A 12,909-nucleotide genomic window follows, 5' to 3' on the forward strand; every position below is an offset into this window, starting at 1 on the left:
TACGGACCGAACGTATTCGGTTAATAAGGGATTTATTATATTGCATACAGCATTTAGTTTATTTATTTATACATTGCGCTGCAGTTGCAGCATTCTTGCCGGCTTTTTCGCCAGGCAGTCGCCAAGCAAGCACTGAAGCAGCTTCCGAAACTTTGTTTTTTGCTCGTTAAATAAGAATGATACAGTATTAAATATAAACAAAAGTCAAAGATGAATAAATATAATATTCACATGTACCAAATAATGCTCTTCTTCGTCCATTCTCCGTCGATATTTTTCGTGTCAAAAATAAAAGTGCAAGCTTGTTTTTGTTCAAAAATACGAGAGTTGGACCGTTACTACGGCAACGGTCTAATACTGGGGGATTCCAGACCGGCAAAGAACACACAGCGCACGCCATTTTAGTCACGAGACCGCGTGCCATATAATAATGCGTATTATTAAGTGGCTTAATATAAAAAATATAAAGGGAGGAACGTGTTACCACAGTTCCGCTTGTGTTTTGGAAGGAAGAGAATTTAGTTCACTTTCGAAAGCGAGGAAGTAAACTGGACGTTTTTATATTTGATTTAAGAGTAGAAATCGAAACCATACTAAAATACGGCAGCTTAGCGCAACGAATAAAGTAAACGCGCGCGCAAATAAAAACGCGCGGGTAACTCCCCAACGCACGTACCACGTCAAATCACAGCTTTGTAATCGGAATTTTTCTGTAACTCTTTTACATTTAGGCGTATGAATGGCCTAGAATTGAATTCTGTGTTTCACTCTCTAAACGTGTACAACATGGTCTCTTCCTTGGATTTATAATAATTATAAAATGGTCTTCGCCTTCGATTTACAATTATGTTTTTAAAATTGTAGAGCACTGATTGCTCTCCCCAGCCTTATGCTCGGTGCGCGTGTGAGGCACGGATGAGAGCAATATGGCGGAAAGCAAGAGTGGCCGAAAGAAGAAAACGTCGGCTGAGCACATGGCTCGCCTGGCAGATATGGTGCGAGAGAACAGCCAGAAGAAAAAGAAACCTGTTCAGGTTGTTTTCAAGAGACACCCATCTACAGGAATGCGGATCCACACGTCTAAATACAGACCTGGAAGAAAAAATATAAGACCTACGGCTACGGCTACAGGAAAGCGACCAGCATGCCTGTCTCCTGAAAGAACATTGGAAGAACGCGAGTTGTCCGGTGTGTATTTACTTATTTTTAACTGTAAGACTAACTAAATTTACCGGCTATTTTTCAATCAAATAACTACTCAGTATTTTAGTGAAATTACAAATTTATATGCCTACAATTAGCACAATACTTTTCATGATTTCATGTGCATGTATTAAATTTGATGTATATATATTTTGTGTAAATGCTGCATTTCTCATTGAGTCTCTTATTTTAATACATTTTAGAGTTTCTAACATTCCCTAAAACTGTATTCCTTATTTTTGACAGTGTCTAGTGCATAGTTTAAACTACTTTCAGTAGTTTTAGGTGTTATAATATCGTATACACATTATATACATATTTTATAGCAATTTTGCAGGTAGACTTGTGGTAAATATGCTGTATGTAGGCCTACAAATATATACTTACGTATAAGATAATTTAATATATATCACTTCTTATTGTTATTAAATAATATCCCTTTATATTTGATAGGAGACATCTCCTGGGATAGTGAAATGTGCACAGAAATTGATAGTGACCATGATTCCATTTGTAAAAGTGGTAAGGCAATTTATCTATCTGGTATCATGTTGACTTCCACATTATACAGTAAGTACTAGACTAAACATTCTTTGCCACATTTTAACACAGATGCATTGGATAACCTCATAATTGAAACCCAGATGTTTCTGGATAATTGCAAGAAGAAAAAGGTTATGTCCTGGAAAGAACGAAAGAAGAATGCCAACATTTGCTGGGAATCGTCCAGGCCTAAGATCTTCAAGGCAATGGTAGAGATGCAAACCCCCGGTGAAGCTTTGTGCAGTATTTGTGAGGAGGTACCTGCATTAATCCGCTGCTTTCAATGTATTGGAGGTCACCAAAACTTTTGTGGATCTTGTGATGTCGATTGGCATAGGATGCTACCATTTCATGACAGAGAGATTTTTCAGGCTGGGTATTATGAATATGTACCATCTACAATGGGTTTAAGTAATGAATCCCAAGTTATCACCATCAGTAAGTAAGAAGCATAAATGCAAATGCTGTGACTTGGCAACCTCTTACAAAAAATTCCACATGACTGTGTTCCAAAATCACATGTGATCACATGTGATTTTGGAACACAGTCATGTGGACTTTTTTTAGGGGACATTTGGCCTCATTATTACCTATTAAAAGTATTATATAAATATTCTTATTCAATAGCAAACCACAATATACAAGTTACAGTACTCTATATAGGTCAGGTTTCACACTGCATGGTGGTCAAAGTCAAAAGTGTTCACTCTGATAGATGAAAGTATCAGGACAAGAATCAATATCATTTACCAGTTATAACTGCATGTTGATAACGAAATGTTCTTGCCATAAATTGGTTTAATAATGAAAACTACCTAATGTAGATATCTTTCTTTTCAATTGACAGATATTTGTATAAAACATTTGGTGTCTAAATTTTGCAATTTAACATGTACCTGAGATTCTACTCTGAAAGTAACTACCGTACAGAGTTTTTGCTGTACAAAATATGCTGTACCAGTAAACATTATTTATTCTGTATATACAATGTTCTCTTAATAGAAAAGTCTGTTCCTGTTTATCGAAAGCCTAAGAAGTGCCCAAGCTGTGATGAAAACAATGGATTTGACCCAATATTCAGTGATGGCCAGATAATTGTTATTACTCTAAGAGGTTCTGTACTGAATTTGTTACATGTAGCTTCCAGAATATTAGTACTGTACACTTGACATTGGAGCTTTTCAGTAAAGAACTGTATTGTGTATTTTGTTTGCCTGCATTACCAATTTATTATCCCAGACCACTTTATTTGGCACCTAATTGTTATCTTTCACTCTGCCAACTGAACGATAAGACAAACGTTCCTGGCAAAATCCCATTAGTGTTGATATCTACATTAGGTAGTTTTCATTATAAACCAATTTATGGCAAGAACATTTCGTTATCAACATGCAGTTATAACTGGTAAATGATATTGATTCTTGTCTTGATACTTTCATCTATCAGAGTGAACACTTTTGACTTTGACCACCATGCAGTGTGAAACCTGACCTATATAGAGTACTGTAACTTGTATATTGTGGTTTGCTATTGAATAAGAATATTTATATAATACTTTTAATAGGTAATAATGAGGCCAAATGTCCCCTAAAAAAAGTCCACATGACTGTGTTCCAAAATCACATGTGATTTTGGAACACAGTCATGTGGAATTTTTTGTAAGAGGTTGCCAAGTCACAGCATTTGCATTTATGCTTCTTACTTACTGATGGTGATAACTTGGGATTCATTACTTAAACCCATTGTAGATGGTACATATTCATAATACCCAGCCTGAAAAATCTCTCTGTCATGAAATGGTAGCATCCTATGCCAATCGACATCACAAGATCCACAAAAGTTTTGGTGACCTCCAATACATTGAAAGCAGCGGATTAATGCAGGTACCTCCTCACAAATACTGCACAAAGCTTCACCGGGGGTTTGCATCTCTACCATTGCCTTGAAGATCTTAGGCCTGGACGATTCCCAGCAAATGTTGGCATTCTTCTTTCGTTCTTTCCAGGACATAACCTTTTTCTTCTTGCAATTATCCAGAAACATCTGGGTTTCAATTATGAGGTTATCCAATGCATCTGTGTTAAAATGTGGCAAAGAATGTTTAGTCTAGTACTTACTGTATAATGTGGAAGTCAACATGATACCAGATAGATAAATTGCCTTACCACTTTTACAAATGGAATCATGGTCACTATCAATTTCTGTGCACATTTCACTATCCCAGGAGATGTCTCCTATCAAATATAAAGGGATATTATTTAATAACAATAAGAAGTGATATATATTAAATTATCTTATACGTAAGTATATATTTGTAGGCCTACATACAGCATATTTACCACAAGTCTACCTGCAAAATTGCTATAAAATATGTATATAATGTGTATACGATATTATAACACCTAAAACTACTGAAAGTAGTTAAACTATGCACTAGACACTGTCAAAAATAAGGAATACAGTTTTAGGGAATGTTAGAAACTCTAAAATGTATTAAAATAAGAGACTCAATGAGAAATGCAGCATTTACACAAAATATATATACATCAAATTTAATACATGCACATGAAATCATGAAAAGTATTGTGCTAATTGTAGGCATATAAATTTGTAATTTCACTAAAATACTGAGTAGTTATTTGATTGAAAAATAGCCGGTAAATTTAGTTAGTCTTACAGTTAAAAATAAGTAAATACACACCGGACAACTCGCGTTCTTCCAATGTTCTTTCAGGAGACAGGCATGCTGGTCGCTTTCCTGTAGCCGTAGCCGTAGGTCTTATATTTTTTCTTCCAGGTCTGTATTTAGACGTGTGGATCCGCATTCCTGTAGATGGGTGTCTCTTGAAAACAACCTGAACAGGTTTCTTTTTCTTCTGGCTGTTCTCTCGCACCATATCTGCCAGGCGAGCCATGTGCTCAGCCGACGTTTTCTTCTTTCGGCCACTCTTGCTTTCCGCCATATTGCTCTCATCCGTGCCTCACACGCGCACCGAGCATAAGGCTGGGGAGAGCAATCAGTGCTCTACAATTTTAAAAACATAATTGTAAATCGAAGGCGAAGACCATTTTATAATTATTATAAATCCAAGGAAGAGACCATGTTGTACACGTTTAGAGAGTGAAACACAGAATTCAATTCTAGGCCATTCATACGCCTAAATGTAAAAGAGTTACAGAAAAATTCCGATTACAAAGCTGTGATTTGACGTGGTACGTGCGTTGGGGAGTTACCCGCGCGTTTTTATTTGCGCGCGCGTTTACTTTATTCGTTGCGCTAAGCTGCCGTATTTTAGTATGGTTTCGATTTCTACTCTTAAATCAAATATAAAAACGTCCAGTTTACTTCCTCGCTTTCGAAAGTGAACTAAATTCTCTTCCTTCCAAAACACAAGCGGAACTGTGGTAACACGTTCCTCCCTTTATATTTTTTATATTAAGCCACTTAATAATACGCATTATTATATGGCACGCGGTCTCGTGACTAAAATGGCGTGCGCTGTGTGTTCTTTGCCGGTCTGGAATCCCCCAGTATTAGACCGTTGCCGTAGTAACGGTCCAACTCTCGTATTTTTGAACAAAAACAAGCTTGCACTTTTATTTTTGACACGAAAAATATCGACGGAGAATGGACGAAGAAGAGCATTATTTGGTACATGTGAATATTATATTTATTCATCTTTGACTTTTGTTTATATTTAATACTGTATCATTCTTATTTAACGAGCAAAAAACAAAGTTTCGGAAGCTGCTTCAGTGCTTGCTTGGCGACTGCCTGGCGAAAAAGCCGGCAAGAATGCTGCAACTGCAGCGCAATGTATAAATAAATAAACTAAATGCTGTATGCAATATAATAAATCCCTTATTAACCGAATACGTTCGGTCCGTACTGGAAAAATATCAGACCTCGGTCTTTTATGTACGGACCTCGCTATTGCTCGGTCCGTACTGTCAAGACCTCGGTCTGATATTCTTCTAGTACGGACTTCAAATTCGGTTAATATGTGGTATAAATGAACTGAGACAAAAAAAATTATGAATACACCACAGTGTTTTTACCCAAAATCGTAAAATATACTTACATTTTCTCGATAATTTCAATATAGAATAGTGAACCACAAAATAACAACGCTTTTGAAAACAATTTGCAACGAACTATTCGCGAAATGTGAGCCTCTCGAAATATTTGGAGAAATGAGCGGTCCTTTGTTGACGTGGATAATTAATACTTTTGCGCACGCGAGTTTTGGTGAGCAAGCGAGACATTGAGTCAGCGACAATATCAACAAAAAGAGCGCGTGGTAATGAGAATTTTCGAGAATGAAGTAGTGAACATATTTATGCTGAAGTACTCGCAATTAGCTAGTACAGCTTGAAAGAATTCGTAAGGGATGGTCTTATCCTAAGAGGAACGTGGTCATCGCCAGCAAATGAAATGAGACTTTTTGAGGCGGAAGGTTTTACGATTCTCTGGCTAAAAAACACAAAGTTCCTGGTAGTTGATGGAAAGAATGCGAAAGAAATTCGTACTCGGGTGAAGCTATGTGTGATCTTGCAAGCGTGACTGCTAGCGTAGACAGGGCTACTAACACTGAGAATTCAACACTGTTGATGACAGTCGATCTATAAACCGGCGAGGTTATGCTGCCTGGCGGTTCTATATACCGTGGCGAAACAAACGCAGTCAAGTGTTCAATCTGATAGTGCAGAAAGCATTCAAAACCTTAAAGTTGAACAAACAGTCGATGAACAACGCGACTGTTCGCTCGTTGGCTGAATCTGTGGATGTGCTCGCCTCAATAGTTGCTGAAATCCAAACATAAATATACCGTTGGGCACAGGATTCATGTGACAGGAGTATAAAGGCTACAGAAGGTGAACCAATTTTTTCTCAGCTGTTTAATTGGAAAAGCCATAGAAAAATTGTAACAGTTTTCCTGCTTCGTCCCCATAGGTGTACGAGACAAAATTTCGAGAACTAAAAAGTTCGGGCAAAGTTCAGCCGAAAATTCGCGCAAACTGAAAAAGAATTAAAAAGCTAAAATTTTTAAAACTAAATTTCGTAATATATATCACATATATGTATTTTTTAACTATTTTAAATAAATTTGTAAGGCTCAATCAGTTGGTCATGCTAGGTTAGTTGGTCAGTAGGTCCTTTCTACGTTTGAAAAAAACTATCCAGGTGATAACTTCATCCATTTTACAAACAGCTGGCCCAAGAGCGACACGTTCATTAGACATGAAAAGATGGGATTTCCACAATATAGACAACATCGATATTTAAAAAGCGCTTGGAGATGTAACGTGTTATTTTGGTGTTCAGATCTTAAAGACACAAAAACCAAAATACGGGGTAGTTTTTGTTTAAGTTTAAATTGTTGTCTCTCCGTCAATTCAACAAACTCGCTTGCCTAAATGGATCTCATCTGACCTGGTTTGGCGGTGCAAGGACTAATCATATAACAGTTTAAATTAGACAGAAAAGTCACGTTTTAACTGAAAACGTCCCTCCCACTAAGTATTAAAAGTTTAATTCACCCTGAAGCAGTCTACGGGTATGGGTAGCCTTATTTTGCTCAATAGAAATTCAAGCTGTTTACATGTTTTATAATAAAAATCTTGTTTGCCCCAACAGGTCAAAGTTTGACTACTGGAAACGCATTTTAGATATGAAGTCCGATGGAGATTCATTGAACAAAATAAGGCTACTGTACCCGTAGACCAGAAGCTGTGTATCAGATTAGAACGGATATGCAGGGTCATTTGGCAGAGTTTTCGGTAATTCTCATCCAAAATTTGTTGGACCATGTTAAAGTTTAAGAAACACACCTCTCGTCACAAAGGAGTATGGCTCCATAATCTTCTTTATGACGTAATGCACGACCGATGGCTTGATTGACAGCTCGAGATGCCTGCTGACCATACCGTTGTTGACCAATAATTTAATCCCTGAAAATACAAGGTTATGAGTCAAATAGTACCTACATTTGTTCCTGACTCAGAAGAAGTTTATTAAACTATTGTGGTAGTGATGGTATAAACAATGATATATGACTTTGAGATCACAGTCAGGATTTGAATTGATAGAGCTTCAGATAAAATTCTCAGCACAAGAGTTTCCCTATTTGAATACGGGCTAAATTGACTTTGGAGTCCGGAATTGCCACATATTTCTCATTTCGTATAGGATTGTAAAAACACAAAACAATTTTAATAGTTTATTTCTATTAAAGAAATTATGATGATTAGAACCACTTTATAACCAACCTTAAATTCTCTTTTGTTTACCACCTCATCTAGGAGTTGTTTTTTTCAATTCCACCTGAAATGCGAGGGAAAACAAAAAATGTTTTTGAACTTGGGAAAAGATGTCTAGAGATAATAGATTTTTACCATAACTGGGGTAATAATAACTGATTATTGGCCGACGGATGTGTGTTTCACGACCAACCAATCAGAGTAGAGATCTTGAAAAGCCATATTATTAATAAATCAAACTTAAGTAACCACAAATCTCAACGTATTCCTATTATCGGCTGAGCGATAATCAAAAGACTCATTTTCCAATTTAATTTTGCGAATATTAAAACAGCATTAGCTAGGTTGTTAATCGAAAACCAAACCTTTGGATCAAAATCCGGTGGATAAGGTAAACCAGTTGTGACGACAGCACGACCGTTGATATCACTGAAGTCAACACCTTCGCTGAACTAAACGTGAGAAACACACGAGTTTCTTGTAAAACATCTGAGGCTTGTATCAATTCTTTTTACGATCTGCTATCCGGATGTGTTTGACTTGTATTCGATCATAGTTTCATGTCCATAGCTCGTTTCATGTCCAAGCTCCACAAAAATAATCGTAACTTAATTTTTATACTAAACCTCACCCTAACTCTTGCCCAACTACTTATAATAGAGGGTTAGAATCAAAGATAATATTCGTTGACTCTGGACATGAAATTATCACCTGTTTCCACCAAATCTGACAAGATTTCAGCTGATTAACCAAGAGCTTATTACTGTACAGCCTGACAAGCTGTCTTAACTTTCTGTGTTTAATGACTTTGGTATTAATACGTTGGAAAAATGCGGTAGACACCATACCTTTCCTAGGCAAACGGCAAGAAACACAGCACCCTTGTTCTCTGGATTGCAGACTTTTTCATAAAATCCTTCCAGTGCCTAAAACAGACCAAATCCTAAGATAAATCTCAATCAGCCTGTTCATTAAGAATTATTTAGTTGAACATAACCTACAGATCAAAATGACCCGTTTTTCGTCGTGGTAAAAACGTACAGATGAACTGTTTAACTATATATTTACTCGTTACAAAGCCTAGTTTTAAGATTTCGCTGCATGGAAATAGAACCAAGCTCTGTAAATTCCCTTTTCCGTCTCGGCTCAACAAAAATAGTTTTCTTGTCTCACGTCGGTTCCATAGACAAGAACTCTTACTAACAAAGAATAATCTTTGTGAATTAACGTAACGGACTAGGATATGAAACATCGTTCCTATCAGTTTCGTCAACAAACGAGGCGAGTGAATTTCGACCTAAGGCAAAGGAGGAACTAGCTACCAAAAGGTCCAGTAAGATTAATCTGTATAAAAATCACATTAGTGTTGAGGACGAACAATTCGTCTGGACGAACTTGGAAAAATATTTTTAATTCGTCTGTTAATTCGTTCGTTTATCAGAAACTACAGCATCGTTAAATCTATAGCTAAGCCTGCCAATGTCTCAGTGCTGTATCAAGGGTTCCATAGGACGGGAAAAACACCAGCATCCCATCAGGAACAACCTATGCAAAATTTACTGCAACAAAAAAGAGTTTCATGCAAACTTAAAATATAGAATCACTCATGCCCAGCATGGCAGAGGTACTCAAATACAACAGTTATATAATCTCCCTGTTAGAAGAGTTAGTTCCGGCCTCTTTAAAGCTTGCATGTGAACAGTCGAGGGGACTGCTTTTTTAGGGCAAAGTTTCTTTGTCCTAAGTGGCGAAAATTCAGACGAGTCAGACAATCCGTCAATCATTCATAGTGTAAACTTTCCCGGGGTAGTTTGAGTTACGCGTATAGTAATTTTTTGTACATGATCAGAAATGTAACGTTTTTAAATCAGTTTAACTTGCTTTATTTATTGATTTATACAGTATTGATTTTAAAATAAGTATATTGCTTTGTATTCACATCATTGACATAATATTCACCGCGGTTTTTTATTTCCATTATTTACAACGCAACTATTTTGGCTATTCTTTGGAAATGACGAATCAGTTGTTGCTATCATATACATGTAGTTCATGTAGTCACAGTTGTTTGACGAAGAGATGAGACATGGTGTTTTTTGCCGAACCCTGTAATACTAAACTGATAAAATAACGCCCGCTTTGCTTGAGCAACTAAATTTATAATCTAGTATTACAATATCGGGGCTAACGTAATTTAAGTACTTTGAGTAATCTCCTGTTTGATTAAGGGTTATGTTTAACCTAGTTCTTTACATTTTTACTGGCATAAGTCAAAACGTTTATGTGGGACAAATGTCTGGTTGCTTAGCAATATCTATATAAATTTCAACTATCCTTGGACACCTATAGTTTCACTTAAGTTTGGTTCACACTTAGAACATGCAGATCCATCCTATGAAAGTCGTCACAATAAAAATTTGTTGGCAGCAAATGATACTAACAACATACCAATTGCATTTTAGAAGATGAATTCCGAAGACATGTTGAAATTGGCCAGATCAAAAGGTTTTCTTTCTTATTAAACTAAAAACAAAAAATGCACATGCATTAATTAAATGTATAAGCAGAACTAGATATCGCGAAGCCGAATAGTGCAAAGTTTTGATGTTAAGCCATAGAAATAATAGACATAGAATGCGCACTGATACCTCTTCCATAATAAAAATTTGTCTCCAAAAATGGCGGATTTATAAGGGCATTTTTCCTCGTCTCAGACTCCTGTGAGGAGTTTCTTGTTTTTGTTTTTGTTTTTGTTTTTGTCACGTATGCACTGGAGCATTAATTGGTTTTGGTTTTGACTACATTGTTTAATGATGTTAGTCTAGGACCTGTATTCCTGTAATGACAGCATTCCGGGGGGACGAAAATTCAAGCATACATTTGTTCACAACCACAATCAGTCAACAACCCGAGTAAAATTTGTCCGTTTTTGCTGTTAATATTTCTCATAAGAAAATTAACAAGTCTCCAGCGTTTAAATTTCATGTTCTTGCTTTTACAAAGCTAAAAAAATAAACCAGAAATGTATTCGTGAAAATAATAACCCCCCCCTGCAATGTTGCCCACGAGCGTTTGTCGTGGAGTTTGCGCGAGACTTTCAAATTATTTTGAATCTTTCGAACTTGAATTTCACTCACGATAAACGAGGGGTGGTTTTTTACTTTTTTAATCTATAGAATATGTTATATATATATATATATAGTGTATATATATATAATATATATATATAATATATATATATATATATATATATTATTATTTAAAATCTTAAAATTACAATGATTTTTCGCTACTCAGAGTTTCGCGATCTTTAACGATCGATCATCAGGCGATTATGTCCGTTTATTTCTCTTGCTTGATTTCGTGATTTTCAATTGATCTTGCTGCACGCGCGCACGATGAAATTTTCCAGCTTTGTACCGGTCATTGTGGGGACATTTCTTGAACAGCTCTGATCGCTTATTTAACAAGTTTTTATGGTTTGATTTCATAATAGATAGATAGATAGATAGATAGATGGTTTATTGACTTAAAACTTGCAGCCTCGGCAATAGGCTCCGGCTGAAAAACCTTAAGTGTTACAAAAAGTATGATCTATGTTATTAAAATCCATAAAAGAGGAGGTTCAATTGGTAAAACTATCTATTTACATTATTTAGTGTCTCAGATATATTATACGTATTTACTAGAATTGAAATTGATAAAATCGTTTTTAAATCTAAATGTTCTACAGTTTGGAACTTGAAATATTCTTTCTCTCAGAGATGCCTCAGATAAATTTAATGCTGGTAATAAATGATGTAATTTGTCTTGCGGATCATTAACAATTTGCCGAAAAAGTTTATCGGTCAAATTTTGTCTTCGATCGAACAGTGACAAGAGACCTAGTTGATTAAGTGCATCCTCGTACGAATGTTCGGGGAGGATTATTCTGCAAGCTCGGCGTTGTAATCTTTCGAGATCGTCTGACAGGTATTTTGTAAGGGAATCGTGGAATACTTCGCACGCGTATTCAGCAACCGGCCGAATACAAGTAACATAGAACAAGAGAAGATCCTTGGATGGTAACTTTGCCCGTTTCAATTGTCGCAAGAAGTATAGACGAGTTGAAATCTTCTTGCATACAGTCTCAATATGTTTATTCCATTTGAGGTTGTCGGAGATGGTTAAACCGAGTAGTTTTTCACACTGGACTACTTCGATGTTTTTGTCGTTGATAATAATAGGATCAAACTCTCTCTTTACAGTTGAGAAACTTATTCGAAGTTCCTTGCATTTGGACTCTTTTAACTGCATACCATCACTTCTGGATTTTGAAGAGAATTCGTTGACATACGCTTGCATTATACTAGGTTGATCTTTATTTATGACTTCAGACATAGTTGAATCGTCTACGTATTTCCAAAGGTTCTTGTTGTCAGCAACATCAAGGTCGTCCATCATGATTAAGAAAAGCCAAGGGCCTAATTTTGTCCCCTGGGGGACACCCGCTGGCACAGCCTTCCACTCGGAAAAACAGTCATCGCTAAGTTTAACTCTCTGACTGCGATCAGTGAGGAAGTCTAAGATCCAATGCAATATAGGTTTTGAGATGTTGTATTTTAACAGTTTTCGTGCGAGGATATGATGATCTATCATGTCGAAAGCTTTACGAAAGTCAAAAAGCATAATTCTGATTGTAGAGCCATTTCCGTCCGTGTTTTTATTCCAAAAATGCAACATGCTGATAAGGGCATACGTAGTGCTTGAATTCGGGATGGATCCGAATTGCCTTTTATCAATTGTGGCTAATACCGCAGGTTTTAGGTGCTGTTCAACCACGAATTCTTCGGCCAGTTTTGATAAAATAGGTGTTAATGATATTGGACGTAGGTTGTTATTAATGTCAGTTATGGGTTTCTT

General features: G+C 36.4%; 2 protein-coding genes across 2 annotated transcripts; one reads left to right on the top strand and one right to left on the bottom strand.

The window, feature by feature from the left end:
* The first annotated feature begins 785 nt into the window (after nt 1–785).
* On the top strand, nt 786–2,192 carry LOC114544386. The gene is made up of 3 exons (XM_028563042.1): nt 786–1,188; nt 1,657–1,725; nt 1,816–2,192. The coding sequence occupies exons 1-3, from the start codon at nt 927–929 to the stop codon at nt 2,190–2,192; spliced, it is 708 nt and encodes a 235-aa protein (XP_028418843.1). The 5' UTR covers nt 786–926.
* An 810-nt stretch (nt 2,193–3,002) lies between these two features.
* On the bottom strand, nt 3,003–4,778 carry LOC114544388. Its single transcript, XM_028563043.1, has 4 exons — nt 4,448–4,778; nt 3,912–3,980; nt 3,634–3,821; nt 3,003–3,077 (listed from the first exon to the last, which is right to left on the bottom strand). The coding sequence occupies exons 1-4, from the start codon at nt 4,707–4,709 to the stop codon at nt 3,003–3,005; spliced, it is 594 nt and encodes a 197-aa protein (XP_028418844.1). The 5' UTR covers nt 4,710–4,778.
* Nucleotides 4,779–12,909: the final 8,131 nt, after the last annotated feature.

Source organism: Dendronephthya gigantea, unplaced genomic scaffold (assembly GCF_004324835.1).
Source record: "Dendronephthya gigantea isolate DGI-Jeju-01 unplaced genomic scaffold, DenGig_1.0 000760F, whole genome shotgun sequence".
Taxonomy (NCBI): Eukaryota; Metazoa; Cnidaria; class Anthozoa; order Malacalcyonacea; family Nephtheidae; genus Dendronephthya; species Dendronephthya gigantea.

Coding starts and splice junctions, on each gene's coding strand:
- LOC114544386 (XM_028563042.1), top strand. CDS start 927: ATGGCGGAAAGCAAGAGTGGCCGAAAGAAGAAAACGTCGGCTGAGCAC. Junction 1,189..1,656: donor GGAAGAACGCGAGTTGTCCG/GTGTGTATTTAC, acceptor TATATTTGATAG/GAGACATCTCCTGGGATAGT. Junction 1,726..1,815: donor TGATTCCATTTGTAAAAGTG/GTAAGGCAATTT, acceptor ATTTTAACACAG/ATGCATTGGATAACCTCATA.
- LOC114544388 (XM_028563043.1), bottom strand. CDS start 4,709: ATGGCGGAAAGCAAGAGTGGCCGAAAGAAGAAAACGTCGGCTGAGCAC. Junction 3,981..4,447: donor GGAAGAACGCGAGTTGTCCG/GTGTGTATTTAC, acceptor TATATTTGATAG/GAGACATCTCCTGGGATAGT. Junction 3,078..3,633: donor TGTGCAGTATTTGTGAGGAG/GTACCTGCATTA, acceptor TACCTAATGTAG/ATATCAACACTAATGGGATT.